The sequence below is a fragment of the Heteronotia binoei genome, chromosome 17, assembly GCF_032191835.1.
Source record: "Heteronotia binoei isolate CCM8104 ecotype False Entrance Well chromosome 17, APGP_CSIRO_Hbin_v1, whole genome shotgun sequence".
NCBI classification, from domain to species: Eukaryota; Metazoa; Chordata; class Lepidosauria; order Squamata; family Gekkonidae; genus Heteronotia; species Heteronotia binoei.
The window spans coordinates 7,827,599-7,851,305 of NC_083239.1; the positions used below are offsets into that span (position 1 = coordinate 7,827,599).

The following is a 23,707-nucleotide window of genomic DNA, read 5'->3' on the forward strand; positions in this document are numbered from 1 at the left end:
GTCTGAGACCCCAGAGAGCCAATTCCAGCCAGAGTTGAGTCTCAATGATCTGTCTCCATACGTAAGGCAGACGCATACATCTACAAGTTCCCTGGCGGTTTTGGAATTCTAGATGGCCCATGACATTTGCCCTCCTCTCTCCACTGTGATCTGGACATGTGCAGACCCAGGCAGGAGGCAACAGAGGCAAGCTCTTCCTGTGGCTCTAACAGCCTGAACTGGCTTCCACTTACCCTTGGCTATGCATGACGAATGGCATTCTTCGAATCTTTCCCAGAGAAGAGAGAGGAGAAGTCATCGTTTAACCCGAACCCAGCTTTTAGATCCTAGAAAGAGAAAGAAGAAAGCTTTTAGAGTTTCTCCCACACACACACATATACTCAAGGAAAAAGCAGGCACCTGAAAGCACAATTTTGCAGAAAACACATTAAGGATTGCTGGTATAGATGACCAAAGCACAGCAAGGCTGCTGGTTGAATAAGAGAGAATTTCAGCAAGTACCTCTTTTCTCAGCCTTGCACGACAAGACATACCTTCCAAAACTCCTTCCATATTGTTTCACCAGTATCATATACTCCAGCCTTTTGGGAAACAGACCCCATTACAGTATACTTCACATTCTTCTTCCCCAGTCTGAAGACAGGTGCAGGGTTCATGTAAGGTTTTCAAACTTCAAGAGTTACCTTGCAAATACATATGTGGAATCTCATTGTGATCTCAGTTTTCAAGCTAAAACAAATACTGTGATTATTTTTTTTCCTAATCAAACCAGCCACAAGCACCAATATGAGGTTTTCAATATGAAATGTAATTTCAAAAGAGTAACTTTGTTAGTTTATTACAGCATAAGCCTTTGTGAGTCAAAGTTCATGTTGGAATAAATTTGGTTACTCTTACAGACATTGCTTGATTTCTATTTTCCTTTAACACAGAACACAAAAGTGTATCCCGCTTACATTCCAATAACTCAGTCTTCAAGAGATGTTGGGAAGAAAAAATTGACTATAAATGTTATAAATAAAAGAAACACATTACATTTTATGTAGTCTCTTTTGTCCCCTTGGAAAACAGATGCAGAGGTTCAGCTGAAGTTCATACCTGAAACACAAAACTGTGCCTGAATACTTATATCAAACATCTCAGTTAAGAACATAAGAGAAGCCATGTTGGATCAGGCCAATGGCCCATCCAGTCCAACACTCTGTGTCACACAGTGGCCAAAAATTTTATATATACTTATATATTCACACACACACTGTGGCTAATAGCCACTGATGGACCTCTGCTCCATATTTTTATCTAACCCCCTCTTGAAGCTGGTTGTGCTTGTAGCTGCCACCACCTCCTGTGGCAGTGAATTCCACATGTTAATCACCCTTTGGGTGAAGAAGTACTTCCTTTTATCCGTTCTAACCCGACTGCTCAGCAATTTCATTGAATACCCACGAGTTCTTGTATTGTGAGAAAGGGAGAAAAGTACTTTTCTCTACCTTCTCCATCCCACGCATAATCTTGTAAACCTCTATCATGTCACCCCGCAGTCGACGTTTCTCCAAGCTAAAGAGCCCCAAGGGTTTTAACCTTTCTTCATAGGGAAAGTGTTCCAACCCTTTAATCATTCTAGTTGCCCTTTTCTGGACTTTTCCCAATGCTATAATATCCTTTTTGAGGTGCGGCGACCAGAACTGCACACAGTACTCCAAATGAGACCGCACCATCGATTTATACAGGGGCATTATGATACTGGCTGATTTGTTTTCAATTCCCCGTTACAAATAAACTTACAACCAAATGGAATGACAGATTTTGATCAGCCCATTAGAAGTAGAGAAACCCCAGCTCTTTCCATTTAGCCAACCAAGCATAGTGATTTCTTGGGTCCGCACTGTGCGTTTAAGGAAGTGTCCAATGCTTTCATTTAATATTACCGCAGCAGAAATTTGGCATGATCCAGTTTGGCATGCATAACTAACAAACTTGGATCAAGCGAAATTCTGTTCACCACACACAACTGTTAGATATATATATATATATATATATATAAGCCTCAGAGCCAAGTGAAAGTGCAGACAGCTAACCCACTCAACTAATGGCTCACCGTGGTTGGGTCTACTCAAAAGAGCTCTGGGAGGCCTGGAGTGGGGCCGCACACAAGATTGCGGTATCTTTATCTCTTGTTTTTTCCCTTCATACTTATCTGTAATTTCGCTCAACCTCCCTCACACAGCTGTTGTGAAAATAAAAATGAGGTAACTCCTAGCTCAGGGATCTCCAGCATGGCATCCATGGATACCGCGGCACTCACCAACATTTTTCCTGGCACCTGCCAAGTGTTATTAGAAAGTGGTTTGGGGCCAGATTGGGGGGAAAGGGGTTAGGGCCAGATTGAGGAGAAGGAGGAGGAGGAAATGATGATGATAATGGATTTATATCCCACCCTTCACTCAGAATCTCAGAGTGACTCACAATCTCCTTTATCTTCCTCCCCCACAACAAACACCTTGTGATGTAGGTGGGGCTGAGAGAGCTCTCACAGAAGCCGCCCTTTTCAAGGACAAGCTCTGCGAGAGCCATGGCTGACCCAAGGCCATTCCAGCAGCTGCAAGTGGAGGAGTGGGGAATCAAACCCAGTTCTCCCAGATAAGAGTTTGTACACTTCACCACTACACCAAACTGGAATAGAAGAGGAGGAGATTGGATTTATACCTTGCCTTTCACTTGGAGTCTCAGAGCAGCTTACAATCTCCTTTCCCTTCCTCTCCTCACAGAAGACACCTTGTGAGGTAGGTGGGGCTGAGAGAGCTCTAAGAGAACTGCTCTTGAGAGAGCTGCAACTAATCCAAGGTTACCCAACAGCTGCATATGGAGGAGAGGGAAATCAACCCTCATTCTCCAGATTGGAGTCCGCTGCTCTTAACCATTACACCAAACTGGCTCCATATTTTAAAAAGATACTGTTTTGGCAGCAGCTGCCACCCTCTCCCAAGGAGCTTCACCGTGTGACTGCAAGTGTGTATGCCTTTTTGAAAGGCATCCAGTTATGCGGAGCTTTTGCCTGAAATGTTGAAGAGTTACTTCAAGAGTTATGAACTTCCTGACATTTTCTGGTAGCTCAGCCTCCTGCAGCAGCCATTTTATGATGGATCCACCACCCTGTGTCTGAGTTCCAAAGGGGTCTTCAGGCTGAAAAAGGCTTGTCCTTGCTTTGCCAGGCTTGCTCAATTGCACAGGAGCAAAGCCTCTATTTCCTCCATTTGCTGAGGCTCTTCATGGGGAGGAAGAGGGGGAAGGAAAGCTTGCTTTGCTCTCAATTGTACAGCAGAGCTACTGATATACTATCCCAAATTCCTTGGAATAAAACAGAGGATCTATAAATCCCCCAAAAGCATACCATTACAAGAAAAGAGCCACAGCCAATGTGTGGGCAGTGGCACATAACCTCACCATTCTAACACAGTTCCACCCTTCTATACCCACTGAAATCAGTACAAGGGTGCAACTCTACTTGGAGTGGCATAACCAACATCTCCCAGAATAAGAACTGAACGATCCCCAGACTACAGAAATCAGTTCCTCTGATGAAAATCCCTACTCCGGAGGGTGAACTCTATGGTATCACCCGCCGCTGAAGTCCCTCGGCACTCCCACATCTCCAGGAGTTTCCCGACCCAGAGTTGGCAACCATAATGCCCTACCTGAGTTTCCTTTTGAAACAATTTTTTTTTAAAAAAATTTGTGATCTTACAATTTGTTAGAGAACCTACTTTGAGGGAAATGGTTAAATAATCAACAGCCAGACAACTGTATATTTAAATCCTTTCCTTTTATTCCCCCCCCCCCCTTTCCTTTATTGGGAGACGGAGCCTAGGGAAAATGGTTTGGGGAAAGGGAGAGACTTCAGTACAATACAATGCCACAGAGTCCACTCTCCAAAGCAGCCATTTTCTCCAGGGGAATTTGCCTCAGTCATCTGGAGATCTGTTCTAATTCCACGAGATCTCTAGACCCCACCTCAAGGCTGGCAATCTTACTTCACAATCTTAAAGCAGTTACACCCTTCAAAGTCCACTGACTTCAGCAACTTTAGAAAAATGCAACTCTGTTCAGGATGGCAGAATAACTCGCTGGTATAACACATGGACTTAATAAAAGGTATTACAGGGCTTTTATTAACAGTTGTTGTTGTTGTTCAGTCGCACAGTCGAGTCCGAATCTTTGTGACCCCATGGATAAAGTCACGCCAGGCCCTCCTGTCTTCCACCATCCTCCGAAGTCTGCTCAAATTCGCGTTAGTTACATCAGTAACGCTGTCCGGCCATCTCCTCTTTTGCCGTCTCCTCCTTCTTTTGCCTTCTGTTTTAACATTAACAGGTAATATATCCTAAATATAGGGTTGCCAATCCCCAGGTGGGGGCAGGGGATCCCCCGGTTTGGAGGCCCTCCCCCCGCTGCAGGGTCATCAGGAGGAGGGGGGAGGGAGGGAAATGTCTTCTGGGCACCCCATTATTTCCTAAGGAGATTTATTCCATTATAAAATAATGGAGAATTGATCTGCGGGTATCTGGGGTTCGGGGGAGGGGCTGTTTTTTGAGGTAGAGGCACCAGAATTTCAGTATAGTATCTAGTGCCTCCCCCCCAAAGTACCCTCCAAGTTTCAAAAAGGTTGGACCAGGGGGTTCAATTCTATGAGCCCCCAAAGAAGATGCCCCTATCCTTCATGATTTCCTATGGAAGGAAGGCATTTCAAAAGTGCGCGGTCCCTTTCAATGTGCTGGCCAGAACTCCCTTTGGAGTTCAATTGTGCTTGTCTCAACCTTGCTCCTGGCTCCACCCCCAAAGCCTCCTGGCTCCACCCCCAAAGTCCCCAGATATTTCTTGAATTGGACTTGGCAACCCTACTCCCGGCTCCACCCCCAAAGCCTCCTGGCTCCACCCCCAAAGCCTCCTGGCTCCACCCCCAAAGTCCCCAGATATTTCTTGAATTGGACTTGGCAACCCTACTCCCGGCTCCACCCCCAAAGCCTCCTGGCTCCACCCCCAAAGCCTCCTGGCTCCACCCCCAAAGTCCCCAGATATTTCTTGAATTGGACTTTGCAACCCTACTCCTGGCTCCACCCCCAAAGTCCCCAGATATTTCTTGAATTGGACTTTGCAACCCTACTCCCGGCTCCACCCCCAAAGCCTCCTGGCTCCACCCCCAAAGTCCCCAGATATTTCTTGAATTGGACTTTGCAACCCTACTCCCGGCTCCACCCCCAAAGCCTCCTGGCTCCACCCCCAAAGTCCCCAGATATTTCTTGAATTGGACTTTGCAACCCTACTCCCGGCTCCACCCCCAAAGCCTCCTGGCTCCACCCCCAAAGTCCCCAGATATTTCTTGAATTGGACTTGGCAACCCTACTCCCGGCTCCACCCCCAAAGCCTCCTGGCTCCACCCCCAAAGTCCCCAGATATTTCTTGAATTGGACATTGCAACCCTACTCCTGGCTCCACCCCCAAAGCCTCCTGGCTCCACCCCCAAAGTCCCCAGATATTTCTTGAATTGGACTTGGCAACCCTACTCCCGGCTCCACCCCCAAAGCCTCCTGGCTCCACCCCCAAAGTCCCCAGATATTTCTTGAATTGGACTTGGCAACCCTACCTAAATATACAGTTAGACGCTTGGCTACTAGATCAGATTATGAAGAAGGGGAAAAAAAATAATCACTGCTTTTCCCCATTCCTTTCTTTGGGATCATCTGGAAATGCTGAAGCCAGACTGGCTGCTACGACCCTCCCTCCGTGCATACCTGCATGTAATCCCATGGCGCCTACATCCGAGTAGACCTTCCCAAGAGAGCTCTTTTTTGTTTGTTAGCAACCAAAGGAGGAACATAAACGCGCAGGGATGAACGCATCAATTCCCCTTTCTCCTGCACGCGTCCAACGCCTCTCCTTCTTCCAAAGCCTTTGCAAGGGTCTCACGCGCCCATTGGGAGGCCTAAGGCTGGAGCCGCCATCTTGTTTACAGGCGGTTGCCAAGGCGACGCCAATCCAGTCGGCCTCCCGCTAGTTCTCCAAAAACTACAATTCCCAGTACGCTGCGCTTCGGCAGAAGGTTTTTTTTTTTTTTTTTAAAGGATTGAGGAAAACAGGACTTTCTGCATATCTGAAGTTTACAGGGCTTAGAGGCGCTTTCCAACATCGGTGGCAGTGAATGGCAAGAAAGGTTGGCACGGATCTTGGTTAAGGCAGCCTTTGCACGAGGAGGGGGCGGGGTGCAAACTGAGGCTGCGAGCCTTTCTATGCTGTCGCGAGAACAACATGCGTGAACGGGACGGGAATAGCCTGCAACGGGCGTAAAACAACGTGGGGGGGTGTGTGGCCAATGGTAGCTCTCCAGATGTCTTTTGCCTACAACTCCCATCAGCCCCAGCCATTGGCCATGCTGGCTGGGGCTGATGGGAGTTGTAGGCAAAAAAAACAACATCTGGAGAGGTACCGTTGGCCGCCCCTGAGGTAGACTGTCACAAAAAAAAACACTGGCATGCGTCACAGACACTCGAGGACAATATTCTAGAACAGAAAAAGCAGGACTCACGCGTCCTTATTATCCCGTTCTGGCCCAGAATGCATTAGGAACATCCAAGAACGGGCATCAGACAACCTGAGCTGCCACAAAAAACACTGGCATGCATCACAGACACTCGAGGACAATATTCTAGAACAGAAAAAGCAGGACTCACGCGTCCTTATGATCCCGTTCTGGCCCAGAATGCATTAGGAACATCCCAGAATGGGCATCAGACAACCTGAGCTGCCACAAAAAACACTGGCATGCGTCACAGACACTCGAGGACAATATTCTAGAACAGAAAAAGCGGAACTCGTATGTCCTTATTACCCCGTTTCGAGCCAAAATGCCTCTAGAACACCCAGAATAGACTAGAACGGGCATCAAGCAACCTGGGCTGCCACAAAAAACACTGGCATGCGTCACAGACACTCAAGAACAATATTCTAGAACAGAAAAAGCAAAATTCGTATGTCCTTATTACCCCATTCCGAGCCAAAATGCCTCCAGAACACCCAGAATAGACTGGAACGGGCATCTAGCAACCAGGGCTGCCACAAAAAACACTGGCACGCGTCACAAACACTCAAGAACAATATTCTAGAACAGAAAAAGCAGAACTCACAAATCCTTATTACGCCATTCTAGGCCAAAATGCCTCCGGAACACCCAGAACAGGCCGGAGCGGGCATCAAGCAACCTGGGCTGCCACAAAAACACTGGCATGAATCACAGACAGCTGGAAAATGCATACATAAGGAAATGTTAACAAAGACTTCCCCATCGTTTTTCCCTCAAGGAAAATAGCAACAATATTTGACTAGAAACTGGTTGCAAACCCCAGAAATTCATCTGTGGTAAAACAACGGCTGCTGTAGCATATGGAGAAGCTGTCATGTAACTGACCGCAATGCATCATGTTTCTGGAAAAGCAAGTGGGTTGTAAGTCCAGCAGGTCCAAATAATGTTCTTCAGGGATGTGAAGTTGTTCAGTAACAATTTCAGGTTTCCTTCTGAGCATACAGTCAACACTAAAGTCTATTATTGCTTTTTTTGCAATAGGCTCCAAATATTTGCTTCATTTACTCATACACATTTCTGCAGCTACTAGTAATAAGGCCCATTGTGAAGAGAAATACAGCAGGTGCTAGAAATTTGCTGTGGGTGAGTGTCATGGCCTTGGTGTGGTGGGGAGGGGCTGAGGAAATGTGGGGTAGGTTATCAGAGAAGAGAGGGGGTAGATTGAGAAAGAAGGGATGGAGGCAAAAGAAATTGTAACGTACTCGAAGCGGAGACGAGAGTAGGGCAACATGGTTTATTAGGAGCACGTTGCAAGAGAGGGAACACGCGGGCCGGGTCCCGCTTATATACAATCCCCGGTACAGCCTACAGGGTTGGTCAGGCCAATCCTGACCCGTTGAACTTCCTGCCACAGCTGTTGATGGGCGGGGAGATTCGCGCCCTGCGCTCGGTCGCATATTATTTACTGATACACTACACCCCTCCCCCCCTGGTTAATGAACATAGTCTTGCAGATAGGCGGGAGGTCGGCGCTCTCTGGTGGACCGTCTGGGGAGGTCCTGTGGGGGAGGCGCCGCCACCGCATCTGATGCTGCGGGGGACCCTGGTGCGGACGGTGGCGGCCGGACTGGTTCTTCGGCACCTACGGGCTCTGGCGGTTCCGGTGCTACTTGGGCCGGCGTTAGGGGTGATGGGGCCGCGTCCTCCGGTCGGTCCCCGATGAGCTCCTCTCCGGCTCTTGCCTCTTCTGTGTCCGCCAGTTCCTCTGGTAGCGTGCGGCGCCTCAATTGGTCTATGTGCCGCCGTAGTACCTGGCCCCCCTCAGTTGATATGTCGTAGTGGCGGGACCCGGTGACTCGTAGCACTCGGCCCGCCACCCAATTGGGCCCCCTTGCGTAGTTCCGGGCGTAAACCGGGTCGCCCGAGAAGAAACCCCTGACTGCGTCCCGGACCTCGGGGCTCTCGCGGGTGTCTGATGCCCGGTCAGGGTGTAGTCTGTCCAGCCGGGTTATGAGCTTTCGTCCCATGAGGAGCTCGGCCGGGCTAACCCCTGTGACCGGGTTGGGGGTGATCCTATTGTCGAATAGGAATGCCGCTAATCGGTGGTCCCAGTCTCCCTGTACAATACGGCCCAGGGCTTCCTTGGTGGTGCGGACCATCCGCTCTGCCTGACCGTTGGTGGCTGGGTGGAAGGGGGCCGACCTTATGTGCCTAATAAGGTATCGTTGGAGGAACGCCTGGAAGTCTGCGGACGTGAAAGCGGTCCCATTGTCCGAGACTATGGTGTCCGGGATACCGTGTGTGCTTAAGACCCTGCGTAATGCTCGGATTGTGGCTGCGGACGAGGTGGACCCTACGGGGATGACCTCGAGCCATTTGGTGTAGGCGTCCACAATTATCATGAAGATCTGCCCCGGAATGGCCCCGCGAAGTCGAGGTGGAGTCTCGACCATGGTTTCCTGGTGGACTCCCACCTAGTGGCGGGGGCGCTGGGAGGCTCGGGCCGCGACTCCTGGCACGTCTGGCACCTGCAGACCCAACTCTCTATTTCCCCGTCCATTCCCGGCCACCAGACGTAGCTTCTGGCCAGGGCCTTCATACGAACTATGCCCGGGTGGGTCTCATGGAGGGATTCTAGAACACGCCTTTGCAGCGGGGGCGGAATCACCACCCTACTTCCCCATAGTAGGCACCCCTTGTGGGCCGCTAGTTCCTCCCTCCTGACCTTATAGGGTTTGAAATCTTCCCCCATGTTCCCCTCTGGCCACCCCCTCACCACCCAGTCGAGCACCCGTGCAAGTGTCTTATGTTTCTGGGTGGCCTTGGCGACCTCCGCTGCGTGAAGGGGCGGCTCTGGGAGGCTTTCCATCAGCATGACCTGGTGTGCGGGGGCGGGGTCTGGACCCATTTCCGGAAGCGGCAAGCGGCTGAGCGCGTCTGCGTGACCCATAGCCTTGCCGGCCCGGTGTACCAGTGTGTAAGTGTAAGAGTTGAGGAATTGATTCCACCTCAACACGCGCTGTGACAGGATTTGGGGGGTTTGTCGATCTGGGGCCAGCAGACCTAAGAGGGGCTTGTGGTCCGTGGCTATGGTGAACCTCCGCCCGTACAGATACTCATGGAACTTGCGGACCCCCGCCACGATCGCCAGAGCCTCCTTGTCTATCTGCGCGTAATTGCGCTCTGCCGGAGTCAGTGTGCGGGAGTAGTACGCTACCGGTACCTCCCTCCCGTCCGGGAGTTGGTGCCCCAGGACTGCTCCCACCCCATACGGCGACGCATCGCAAGCCAAGATGACGGGGAGGCCCTCGTCAAAATGGTGGAGCACCGCATTGGACACCAGAACGTCCTTGACCGCCTGAAACGCGGCGGCTTGTCGTTTGCCCCAAACCCAAGGGGCTTTTTTATCCAGTAGGCGGTGAAGGGGCTCTGCTAGGGCTGCCTTGTGGGGGAGGAATGAGTGATAAAAGTTAAGGACCCCCAAGAAGCTTTGTAGCTCCGCTTTGCAGGTGGGGGCCGGAGCTTGCACGATGGCCCGTGTCTTTTCTTCCGTGGGGTGGATTCCCGCTGCGTCCACGGCGAACCCCAGGAACTCCACCCGCGGAACCCCCAGCAGGCACTTCTCCCTCTTGACCTTGAGCCCCGCAGCCTGGAACCGGCGGAGCACCTCTCTTAGGCGGTTGCCGAATTCTTCGGGGTCCGGGGCGGCGACTAGCACGTCATCAAAAAACGGCTGGACTCCCGGGATCCCTTTCAGGAGAGCGTCCATTATACTCTGGAAGATCCCGGGAGCGACGCTAACCCCGAATTGGAGCCTCCTCACCCTGAAGGCCCCCCTGTGTGTCACTATCGTTTGGGCTTCCGCCGTCTTAGCATCTACCGGGAGCTGTTGGTAGGCCTGTGCCAGGTCCAGCTTCCCGAAGATCTTGGACCCCGCTAGGGCAGCCAGAACGTGGCTTACCACCGGCACTGGGTAGGGGTTATCCTGCAGTGCCTTGTTTATCGTGCATTTATAGTCTGCACAGATCCGCACCTCCCCGTTTGGCTTGATGGGGGTTACGATGGGGGTCTCCCAGGTGGCATAGTCCACAGGCTCCAGGACTCCCTGGGCTGTGAGGCGGTCTAGTTCGGCCTCTATTTTTGGCTTTAAAGCGAACGGGACCCTCCTCGCCTTGAGCCAAATCGGCCGGACCGTGGGGTCTAGCGGTAGGGAGATGGCCGGCCCTTTGTAGCTCCCTAGAGACCCATCGAACACGTCAGGGAACTCTTGGCATATCTCCCCGAACCCCCTGGGTGTTAGGGTTTGCCCCACCCCTTCCACCCGGATTCCCAAGGGTTTGAACCACGCCAGTCCCAGCAGGGTGGCAAGCTGGCGCTTTACCACCAGGATGTCCAGCGGGCCGTAGAAGGACCCCCGCTCGACTTGCACCCGCGCCCACCCCGCGATTTGCACCGGATTCTTCTGAAAGTCCCGGAGTATGAAGTTCGCCGGCCGTAGTTGCAGCCGCTGCCGGGGGCACAGTTCCCTCAGGGTCTCCTCCGCTATGAGGGAAATGGAGGAACCTGAGTCCACCTCCATTTGGCAGGGGTTCCCTTCGATGAGGACTGCCACTTTAATTTTATCGGGGGTGGCGAGGGGCAAGTTCAGTACCTGAAGGGACGTGGAGTCCGTGGAATGGAACTCCGCCGACTCGTGATGCGTGGTCGGCCTCCGGCGGTTGGGCTTGGCTCGGCAAGCCCTCGCAATGTGGCCCGGCTGGGCGGCGCAGCTGGTGGGCTTCTTCCTCCTCTGGGCAGTCGTGGTCCAGCTCCTCGTGGTGGGCGGCTTCTGTCCGGGCCTTGGGGAAGGTCCTGGAGGTCCTCTCGAACGCCACCGCCTCGCTGAAGGCGCTCTGGAGGGTGAGCTCTTCCTTGGCGAAGAGCTTCTGCTGGAGCCTCTCGTCGCGGAGGCCCCACGTGAATCGGTCGGCCAGGGTGTCTTCCAGCTGTGGGAAGCTGCAGTTCCCGGCGATCTTGCGGAGAGCCGCCAGGTAATCGGCGGCCGATTCCCCCACGGCCTGGTCTCTTCTGTGGAACAGGAACCGACGGGCCACCCGCGAAGGCTGTGGCGAGAAATGGCCGGTGAGGAGCCTGATGATCTCCTCGTAGGACTTCTCCGTGAGGCGGGCGGGAGCCGAGAGACCCTTGGCGATCTCGAACGTGGCTGGCCCGCAGATGCTCAGGAGAACGTCCCTCTTTGAGCCTGCGTCGGTGACCTTGTTGGCCCTTAGGTAGAACTCGACCCGCTCCGCGTAGGACTCCCAGGCCTCGGGATTGGCGGGGTCGAATGTCTCGATGTAGCCGGTGGTTCCGTTCAGTGTGGCCATGGCGGCGGCGGTCAGGCCTCGTGGTTGCCCTAGATCTCCGTGGTAGCCGCTGAGGCTAAGATCCCACCTTCGTCGCCAGTGTAACGTACTCGAAGCGGAGACGAGAGTAGGGCAACATGGTTTATTAGGAGCACGTTGCAAGAGAGGGAACACGCGGGCCGGGTCCCGCTTATATACAATCCCCGGTACAGCCTACAGGGTTGGTCAGGCCAATCCTGACCCGTTGAACTTCCCGCCACAGCTGTTGATGGGCGGGGAGATTCGCGCCCTGCGCTCGGTCGCATATTATTTACTGATACACTACAGAAATGGAGGTAGATTGCTTTCCATCTCCTCCACCCTCTCTGCAACCTCTACCTAAGAAAAGTACAGTCTTTCTCTGCAGTGGGGACCAAAACAGCTGACATAATTCGCCTTTCCTCATTTTGATCTGCACAACAACCCTGTGAGGAAGGTTAGGCTGAAAGTCTGACTGGTCCAAAATTGCCCAAGGAGCTGAGTCCAAAATTGCAAGGAGCTGAGTCCAAAATTGCAAGGAGCTGAGTCTGGCAGACCCTGCTCTGAAGTGCCAACTGCCACATCACACTAGCTGTCACAGGGGGTGACCTCAGCAGGGTATGAGTCAAGAGTCTACCATTTTCTCTAAGGGAACTGATATCTGCCTATCTGGAGAGCGGTTGTAATTCTGCATGATCTCCAGGCTTCACATGGAGATTCTATCAAACTGTCAGACATTGTAACTTACACTTAACTGTACCACGAGTAGATGTGTTTCCTTGCCCTAACTAACGCCATTTTGTATGCTATTACTAACCATGAGAATAAAGATCTGCATTTCAAACAGAAAGAGACAGTTGCTAACCGCAAGGGAGGAATTCCTCACTTGGCACCAACAAGCGCCTTGAGCCTTTGAAGATGGTATGCCCCAAGGTAACCAGCGGGGTTCCTTCCTTGGGAAAGAGATAAGGGAGTCTGGGAACAGGCAACTGTCTCTCAGGGTGTGAGAATGGTTTTATTGTTTTGCTTTCATGTACTCTACAAAATACCAGGCACAGCCTTGGAATGTATCAAACTCAATCTGCTTCTATCCCAGACCACTAGTTCTCAAATAAATGGATTCATTTTGAAACAAAATGGTTCGTTTTCATTTGAAATTCCAAAGTCTGACACAAACAAACTGGAACCACAGTGCAGGAGATACCAACTGGAATAAAAAAAACAACAACACTGTGCAACAAAAACTGTAACAGTATAATAAATGTATATTCAAGATATGAATTTTGTGTGTTTTTGTTCACCTGTCATCCATACATAACCACACTACCATGATCCACAATAACTACAATGAAGCAATCCAAAAATCCATATACAACTCAGCAGGAGGACATTATATAATATTCCACATTTAATCTGATGGAATATAATTTCTATACATGTACAGGCTGTTTCAAACATCTCTTTCTCAAGGGCGTAAGTTATTTAAATTTCACAACCACTCCGCTGTGGTGGCTCCCACAGGGCTGCAGGAACTTCTCAGAAGGATCTTGGAAGTATTTACAGTGGTACAATTCCTCAAATTTTCTACAATAAAATCAATACAAAATTCATACATTCCATAAAGTACTTAAGAATTACATATCAGATTGAGCATGGTTCTGTCAGGCTCTGTTCATTGATACTATTGCTAAATGCTGATTACTAACCATATTGTTTAATGCAGCTATATGCTCACTAACCCATGACAGTAGAATTATAGGGGGGGGGGGTCCTCATAGGGAATAGCCAGGGAATAGTTTCCCAAGAATATCAAAGGTTATGGAGCAGTCTTTGAAGTAGAGAATGCCCACTAGGTTCTCACCTCCCCCCTGGAGGCAGCAAGGACATTGCCGCTGGGAAATGTAACCACCAACTGAAAAAGATAAGGGGGAAGCTGTGTGAAGATTCACACATGCAAAGGCAGCCTTTGTTTTGGGAATCGGAGAGTAGATGCAATTGCTTTGATGTAGAATGTTAAATATCACTGTTGGGAACTGATCACCATCAGTTCCAATCTTTACCATGCTGGAGTAACTTTGGAGTATGCAATAAATGCAACTTTGTTTCAAATAACAAGTCTGCTCATTTGGAAACTTCAATGAACCTTCGCTGACAGGTTCTGAATCAGGTCTGAGATGGTAGAATGGATCGAACCATTTTAGATTGCCAGTGGGGAAATTACACGTCCCTTTACAATGCTCCCTTGCATTAAAAATTCCCTGCAAGAAAGAACATATGCTACACCCCGATATGCTAGCTTTTTACTTGTTGCATTGCCCACTCACCGTCTGAAGTAGTATATAATTATAAACAGAGTAGTGTATCATCGTAAGGAGAGTTACACCATTCTAAATCTATTGAAGTCACTGGGCTGTAACTGCCTAGACTAAGCCTGAAAAACAGAATTCAGTAGCCCTATTCACATATTAGTATGAACGCAAGTACATCCTGAATGTATGGCATGTACTTCTATTTGTAAGAGCCACACTTGCTCACTTTACCAACAAAACCAGACCAATTCCTGGATAAATATGAAGCTTCAAGCTGTACATGCATGCATGCTTTGACTGTAACCTGAGAATTACCCCACACATGTTATCATGTACAGTGGTACATGGCATGTATGTATGTTCATTATAAGTAGTGTTTGTGAGTTTTCTGCATTGTGCAGGGGGTTGGACTAGAGGACCCTAGAGATCCCTTCCAACTCTATGATTCTATGAATTTATGAAGAGGCCATTTGTTATCTAGAGAAATACTGTAGTGAATTCCAAACTTTCCTGTTAGAATAACTTACAAACAAAATCAAAATCTGCAAGGAATAGTCTTGTCTTCCTGAAAGTCAGGAGACTGGGAGCAGCTATAAAGGCACAAAATTGCCACCCTGGCCCCTTTTTCATAAGTGGTATCTGAGATGTGTGCTTGAAACAAGCATTGGCTAGATTCCCCATTGGCAGTCAACCTGTTCCAAAGAGCACCTTCCTTGTCAGCTAACACGTCTCTTGAGAACAGCAAGCTGAGGAAGAATGTGATTGGTGAGCTCCTCCTGCTTCTTGCCGTTGATGTGTAAAACCTCCAAGCTTCTTCTCTAATAGATGAGGAAGTTCCCTTTGAGAAGCTCCATCTGTGTGCCAGACAGCTGGACCATGAAGGCCTCTCTGCTTGTTGGTGCCATCCTGATTGCCATCCTTATTGTGACAGTGACCTCCAATGAGGTAAGGAATGCCCTTGCTCCATGGGTTAGATGATAAAAAGTGGCAACATTGCCCAGCTAAGTGTTTAGGAAGCTCAGCATTATATTTACTGTGCAAAAGGCAAAAGCTCATTCCAAGAGTGATCCAAATAATTTCCTTTTGAGCTGTGTCTCAGTCTGTATTATTCTTATATGTCTGTTTCATCTTCACATTTTAAAAAGCAGCATGTCAGATCTCATTTGTATAAACTATGGAGAGATCATATCACATAGATTCCACTTCATTCAAACTAGGGATTCCCCCCCCCCCTGAGGGGGGAGTTATTTCCCTGACCAGTAGTTTTACCAAAGACTACTAAACTTGACTGAGGCTTAGCCGTAGAGCATCTGCTTTTTTGCCTTTATCCTTGGTAGCTATGACTCAATGAAGCAATGTGTGTGTTTGGGTTTTCTTTAGCAAGAGAAACTGCTTCTTTATAAAATGTACAACTAATTTATGGCAACACCCAGTGTGAGAGGTTTACACTGGGCAAATTCATGAAAGAGAGCTCCATTCAATGCAACCTCCACGTTTGGAGGAAATATGCCCTTGAATACTAGACACTGATGGGAGAGAAATAATAGGCGGAGGCTTAGACCTCTATCTCTACCTGTTAGGTCTTCTGGGGCATCTGGCTGGAAATAAGGTGTTGGAATTAATATGTCTTTGGTTGATCCAGCAGGGCTGTTCTCATGATGTTAAGATGTAGATCATGGTAGGCAAACTTTTTGGCCTTAGAGATGGAAAAAAGACAAGAAGGTTTTCTGGCCAAGCAAATGGGGAGAAGAGGCGAAAGCTGTCTTTGACCAAAAATTCAGTGGTGCAGCACTGCCAGCATCTCAGAGATTTGCTTTAGACTAATGTGGTGGGTGCACAGGTCAAGGAGGTGAAGATGGGCATCAGCCAAGTCTGTGTCTTTCTCGTGCACCACTTGCATCAGTCCCTCAGTTGTTTTGGCAGAGATCTGGCCCTGGGTGCGAAGCAAAATGGCCTGGCATGCTACAATTGACACATGCGCTGGGGGTTGCTTACCTTCGGAGGCTGATACTGACAAATATTAGGCCTCTTTGCAGCTTCCATTACAGCCGTGAGCAAGGCTGAAGATTTTAAAAGTTAAACGAAAAGGTGAGTTGCTGCTTCAGCATAGACTTGGGCATGTCAAAGACTTCTGGTCCTTCACTTTTTTTCCTTCCCTGATTTTCACCATGGTCCGCTACTGACCGCCTGAAATGCCTACCAAAAACCACAGGTGTCCCCAGCCTGTATTTTAAGACCACAACTATAAGCTCTTTTGGTAGATGAGATCATATTCTATGAGAAATGTTTCTTCCCATCACTCACTAGTCATCATCCAGTGGACTCCTGGGGCTGCTGCTGCTGCTTTTTTCTGTTGGGGCTTCTGTGCCTTTAATAGCAGCACAGCAAGCATAACATTTGAAGTTTGCCTATTTTTAAATTAGTCCTTCGAGCTGTTATTTCAATACCAATTTGATCTGCAGAAATTAGCATGGGATGTTCATGCTGCAAAAAGCTGCAGCTGCCCGTTTCCACACACTAACCCTCTCTGTAAAAAGGACAGGACATTTTTTTCCTGGACTATTGGCAACCTAACAAATTCATGAGGACAGCTTTTTCTAGCATGGAGATGTATTAGTGGGAAATGCTGTATCTGTGGGACTTCCGTTTTTGCAGCTATTATGGCACAGAAACCCTGCTAAAGGGGAACCCCCCCCCAACTTTTCTACAGGTTCCCCGCTTCTGCAGGGTGTTTGGTTTCTCTATTTTTCTAAGTAGCGCCTTCCTCTTTACAAAGATCCTTTCGGGCTTGTATAATTAGTCTTTAATTGGCAAAAAAAAGTGGGTTTCAGGACTTTTATTTCCCACCTGATGCAGAAGATAACAGGGTTCCTGTGGTTTAAATAGTTGCGCAGAAGGAGAAATTATTAAAGTTCACAGCAGAATTATCTCCATCTATACACTGAAAATCGTTGCTTACTAGATACGATAAAACGTTCACAGTACAAGAGGAACCTAGAAGAATTACACATAACAAGTAAATGTGTTTTATTTCTGCAGATATTATAATGTTGTGATCGGCTCTGAGCCCATTTATGGGAAAGGCAGAATAGAAGCCTACTAAATAAGTAAATAAATAACACTAGATTATTTATTGCAGGCTTCCTCTAAAATGGCCTTTCCCTCCTGAGAGCCAGTTTGGTGTAGTGGTTAAGTGTGCGGACTCTTATCTGGGAGAACCGGGTTTGATTCCCCACTCCTCCACTTGCACCTGCTGGAATGGCCTTGGGTCAGCCAGAGCTCTGGCAGAGGTTGTCCTTGAAAGGGCAGCTGCTGTGAGAGCCCTCTCCAGCCCCACCCACCTCACAGGGTGTCTGTTGTGGGGGAGGAAGGTAAAGGAGATTGTGAGCCGCTCTGAGACTCTTCGGAGTGGAGGGCGGGATATAAATCCAATATCTTCTTCTTCTTCTTCTTTAATCACTACTCGGGTGAGGGGTAGATTAGCAGGTTAATGGGTTGCTTCACACCAGAATCTCATGGAGGATCACACATTACTGGGGAGCAGGTTCGAGGCTGGGAAATTCCTGGACACCTGAGAGTGCAGCCTGGGGAGCGCAGGGCTTGAGGAGGAGAGGGACCTCAGCAGGGTACAATGCCATTGAGTCCACCCTCCAAAGGATCCATTTTTTCCAAGGGAACTCATCTCCGTTGTCTGGAGATAAATTGTAATGACGGGAGAGGATGAACTTAGTGAGACTAGGGTTGCCAAGTCCAATTCAAGAAATATCTGGGGACTTTGGGGGTGGAGCCAGGAGACTTTGGGGGTGGAGCCAAGATCAAGGCTGTGACAAGCATCATTGAACTCCAAAGGGAGTTCTGGCCATCACATTGAAAGGGACGGCACACCTTTTCAATTCCTTCCTTCCATAGGAAATAATGAAGGATAGGGGCACCTTCTTTTGGGGCTCATAGAATTGGACCCCCTGGTCCAAACTTTTTGAAACTTTAGAGGTATTTTGGGGAGAGGCACTAGATGCTATACTGGAATTTTGGTGCCTCTACCCCAAAAAACAGCCCCCCCCCCCAGAGCCCCAGATACCCGCAGATCAATTCTCCATGATTTTCTAAGGGAATACATCTCCAGAGGGAATAATAAAGTTCCCAGCAGACATTTCCCTCCCCTCCGCCCACTTTCTGACAACCCTGAGGCAGGGGGGAGGGCCTCCAAACCGGGGGATCCCCGGCCCTCACCTGGGGATTTGCAACCCTAAGTGAGACTTACTTCTGAGTAAGCATGCAAGGGATCTGGCTGCATGACCAAGGTGGCCAGCTGCTGTTGCCAGTATCAGGGCCCCTATACTTTCTTAATAATTGTTTAGAAAAGGAAAATTCCGTAGATGCAGCTTCTCCTATCCCAGTACTGCAGCTGTATATGAAACCACACATCTGTCCATGTTAGTCCAGTATATGAAATCACATCTGTCCACCTCCAAATTCCATTTTGTACACAGCTGTTAACGGTGTTAAAAATGTACCATGCAAAACTAAACTGATTTACACTGTTGTAAGCCCAATGGATTTAGGAGGGTGTAACTTCATTGTGGATTGCACTGCGAATCCTGAAAGGTTGGCTATCTCTGTGCGCTGCAAATGTTGAGAGGCTGGCTGCTTCTGGAGTTTTTTAAAAAAATCAGTTATATTTTGTTTCGGGGTTTTTTTATACCAACTTCTAGCTAGAAACTAGTCTAGTACAGATAAAAAACTAGGGCTGCCAAACCTGGATCCATGAAATAGTGAGATTAATTGCTCAAAAAAACCCTTTTATTTAAGTAATGAGGCACTTCCCAATGAACCTAGCAACACATTTAGGGGAAAAAAACATAGAAGTCAGAAGATGCATTTTGTCTTCACTATTTATTCACTTCACTGACGCTCTGCCTTTGTACCCAATGGGGACCCAAAACACCTTTATATCCTTTTCCTCTCCTCCATTTTATCTACCCATCAACCCCGTGAGGTAGGTCAGGCTGGGAATGTGGTTCTGGCCCAAGCCCCCCCCCCCCAGCAAGCTTCCATGGCAGTGTGGGGCTTCAAACCTGCGTCTCCCACTCTGACATTCTAACCACTATGCCTAGGCTTGCCAATTCCCAGGTGATGACTGGAGATCTGCTATTGCAACTGATTTCCAGGTGACAAAGATAGATAGATAGATGATAGATAGATAGATAGATAGAGAGAGAGATAGATAGATAGATAGATAAATTTATTGTCATTGTTCTCAACAAAAAGAGAGCAACGAAATGAGGTGCTCTTCCACAAAACATACCAACACATCAAACACACATATTCATATTCATACCATTTAAATACATCTAAAACCATTAAAACCATTTAAATACATCTAAAACAGATAAACATTCATAAAACCATTTAAACCATTTAAATATATCTAAAACAGATAATCCTTCATAACCCTGATCAGTTCACCTCGAGAAATGTTCACAAAGATCAGTTCACCTCGAGAAAATGTCAGCTTTGGAAGGTGAGCTCCATGACATTATACCCCACTGAAGTCCATTCCCTCCCCAATCCCCACCCTCCTCAAGCCCCTCCCACCAAACCTCCAGGTATTTCCCAAACCCGAGCTGGCAACCCTAACTATACCACACACTGGCCGGCTGTCACATGGGAAGGAATGCCTCTTCTAAGATGGGGTTGTCTAGTGCAAGATGTATATCCCATCTAAGAACGTTTTTCTTCAAACGTATTGTCTCGGATCCTAGTTAGCGTGGAGTGGAGCCACATGGAAGGGAGACCACATTCCCCTTGCCCACTGCAGCCCGTGTGCCCTCCAAAACTGAGTCAGTGGACCTAAATGGGAATGGTAGAAAATCAGCCTCTCCTCTTTCTCCACAAACAAAGATGCCATTTTGCCAGCAGGACAGCTGCTGTGCGGACAGCATAGCAACCTAGATCCAACCCATTGCAAATGCGTGCTGACTTCATGTATCAGTAGGTGGAAATTCTGACTAAAAGATCTCTTTCGTTATGAAACAGACCTGCCTTTTCCTTGTGGCTCATGGCAACTTAGCAATGAATACGTAATTAAAACAAGATATTTCAGTTTTTCGAGATATTTCAGATATTTCAAACCGGAGAGCCGGTTTGGTGTAGTGGTGAAGTGTGCGGACTCTTATCTGGGAGAACCGGGTTTGATTCCCCACTCCTCCACTTGCAGCTGCTAGCATGGCCTTGGGTCAGCCATAGCTCTGGCAGAGGTTGTCCTTGAAAGGGCAGCTGCTGTGAGAGCCCTCTCCAGCCCCACCCACCTCACAGGGTGTCTGTTGTGGGGGAGGAAGGTAAAGGAGATTGTGAGCCGCTCTGAGACTCTTCGGAGTGGAAGGTGGGATATAAATCCAACATTTCATCTACCTCACAGGGTGTCTGTTGTGGGGGAGGAAGGGAAAGGAGATTGTGAGCCGCTCTGAGACTCTTCAGAGTGGAGGGTGGGATATAAATCCAATATGTTCATGTACCTCACAGGGTGTCTGGTGTGGGGGAGGAAGGGAAAGGAGATTGTGAGCCACTCTGAGACTCTTCAGAGTGGAGGGCGGGATATAAATCCAATATCTTCATCTACCTCACAGGGTGTCTGTTGTGGGCGAGGAAGGGAAAGGAGATTGTGAGCCGCTCTGAGACTATTCGGAGTGGAGGGCAAGATATAAATCCAATATCTCCAGCTACCTCACAGGATGTCTGTTGTGTGGGAGGAAGGGAAAGGAGATTGTGAGCCGCTCTGAGACTCTTCGGAGTGGAGGGCGGGATATAAATCCAATATCTCCATCTACCTCACAGGGTGTCTGTTGTGGGGGAGGAAGGTAAAGGAGATTGTAAGCCGCTCTGAGACTCTTCGGAGTGGAGGGCGGGATATAAATCCAATATCTTCTTCTTCTATCTTTTAAAAATTAGGGTTGGCAACTCCCTGGGAAAAATTAGCCCAACCTACTCCAGTGCCTTTAAAAGAGGTGTGATCAGCAAAAATCATGGCAGGGAATGAAAGATTCGTCACCAGCTAATGGGTACCGGTCCAACAGCTGTTCAAGATGCAGGCAGGTATCGAACACAGAGTGGGTAAAGCAGATGCTCTATCGCTAAGCCACACTCCTCCCCCATTCTTCCACTCACTGGTTCCAATCCTTTCTCAAAACTTTGCTTCTTTTAGGCTTGCGAGTTGCCACTCACCAGCCCTGGGAGGGGAAATTCCGGGAGATCTGAGGGTGGAGCCTAGGGAGGGTGGGGTTTGAGGAAGGGAGGGAGCTCAGAGGGCTATAAGGCCATACAGGTCATTCTTCGAAGCTGTCATTTTGCCAGGTTAATTAATCCCTCTAACCTGGAGATGAGCTGTAATTCTAGGAAATCACCAGGCCCCACCTAGAGGTTAGTGACCCTGTTGATTCTGGATTTCCTTTTCGGCATGTGCTACAAGCAGGAGCTGCAACAATGAGAGGAAACAGGTTTTAGGTGCTGGAAATCCCTATCATTTTTCACTCCCTCCCTGAGTGAGCTCAGAGCACAGAGCCACTGGGGATAGCTGGACTAAAGCAAACAGACAAACAGGATTTTTTTTTAGGGGGGGAGGGTTTAGGGGTGCCAATCCCCAGGTGGGGGCAGGGGATCCTCCGGTTTGGAGGCCCTCCCCCTGCTTCAGGGTCGTCAGAAAGCGGGAGGAGGGGAGGGAAATGTCTGCTGGGAACTCTGTTATTCCCTATGGAGATTTATTCCCATAGAAAATCATGGAGAATTGATCCGCGGGTATCTGGGCTCTGGGGGCCCCCTGTTTTTTGGCGTAGAGGTACCAAATTTTCAGTATAGCATCTAGTGCCTCTCCCCAAAACACTCCCCAAATTTCAAAACGATTGGACCAGGGGGTCCAATTCTGTGAGCCCCAAAAGAAGGTGCCCCTATCCTTCATTATTTCCTATGGAAGGAAGGAATTGAAAAGGTGTGCCGTCCCTTTCAATGTGATGGCCAGAACTCCCTTTGGAGTTCAATGATGCTTGTCACAGCCTTGATCTTGGCTCCACCCCTAATGTCTCCTGGCTCCACCCCCAAAGTCTCCTGGCTCCACCCCCAAAGTCCCCAGATATTTCTTGAATTGGACTTGGCAACCCTAGGAGGGTTGGGGGGAAGCGTGCTGCTGTAAATAAAACTCAAAATCCTCCCATAAAGCTCTATGCAGACAACGATCCTTTGTAGACTGAGCTGTTCCAACATTTTCCATTTTTAGAATACTGGAATCTAGTGTCCTTTACATACAGCAGGATAAGGTGATGAAACCTTTGTTGCCAAATGATATTGGTATTTTCCCTTAAAGGAAATTTAGTTGCTGAATGATCTACTTTGCAGCAAATTAATCAGTCCATCCTAGGGTCAGATTAAAACATGCTGAAGCCCAAAGCTTCTCCAAGTTTTCTGACTTCATTAGCATTACAAAAAAACAGTAATTTAGAATTTTTTTTTAGTGATTTTTTATTTATTTATTTAGAGGCCCCTTGAAACCAACTGTGGCTTGCTTCGCCACAGTTTAGGTTTTCGAGGGGCCTCTCAATGTATCACTGTATCAAACTGGGCAGACTTCTCAGCCCGTGCTTCTCACTTTAGCCACTAAGTGGCCTTAGTCTCACACACACCCCTTCCCATTTGTAGTGTGGGGATAAGAATAATGACCTACCTCGCAGGGTTGTAAAACTGAGATGATATCATTGCACACACTAACACATTCAAGTGCTATTATTGCTACCCGCTCCTGGCCTTTGTGTGTGAATTGTCAATCGATGATCGCATGGACATTTTAGTCCGGTGAGACTGCAGGCCTGTTTGTCAGTTTCTGAAAAATCAGAGTCGCAAAGACCCTAGTTTGGATCCTCTTTGTCGATGGATTAATCACCTAAAAGCCAAGGATGAGTCTGAGGACAAAACATAAAGGAAGGAAAACAGGAAGAGGCTTAAAGAGGTGATTTGGGATGGAGAAACTGTGGGTGGGGGAGGGTCAGGAACGCCTTCTCTTGAACGTTACATTTCCCTCTGCAGAAGGTTCAATCCCCAGCATCTTCAGATCAGATAGTAGGTGATGTCAACAACCGCTACCTAAAATACTGGAGTGCTACTGCCACTCAGGACATGCAACACTGACTTTGACAGACACAATGGTCTGACTCAGTAGAATGGAGTTTCAAGTGTTGGTACGTCTGTGCACCCATTTATACATGAACAGTGGAGCTGTGGCTTAATGCCTTGGCATGCAGAATTCAACTGGCATATCCAGTTAAAAGGATCATTCGGGAGGTGATGTGAAAGATCTCCGAATGAGTTCTTGAGAGTCACTGCCAGTTAGGGTAGACAATACTGACCTGGAACTGTCAAGTGTCTGACACAGTTTGAGGCAGCTTCGTGTGTTTCTCCCAAAGCAGTTTTTCTCTGGC

At 48.5% G+C, this 23,707-nt stretch overlaps 1 protein-coding gene across 1 annotated transcript in view; it reads right to left on the minus strand.

Moving 5' to 3' along the window:
• Positions 1–5,951, minus strand: part of UBXN11 (UBX domain protein 11) — a 58,392-nt gene extending 52,441 nt beyond the window's left edge. The window contains 3 exon segments of the mRNA XM_060257875.1: positions 234–326; positions 1,036–1,098; positions 5,790–5,951. Of these exon segments, the coding sequence (XP_060113858.1) occupies positions 234–298 (65 nt within the window). The 5' untranslated portion in view covers positions 299–326; positions 1,036–1,098; positions 5,790–5,951.
• Positions 5,952–23,707: the final 17,756 nt, after the last annotated feature.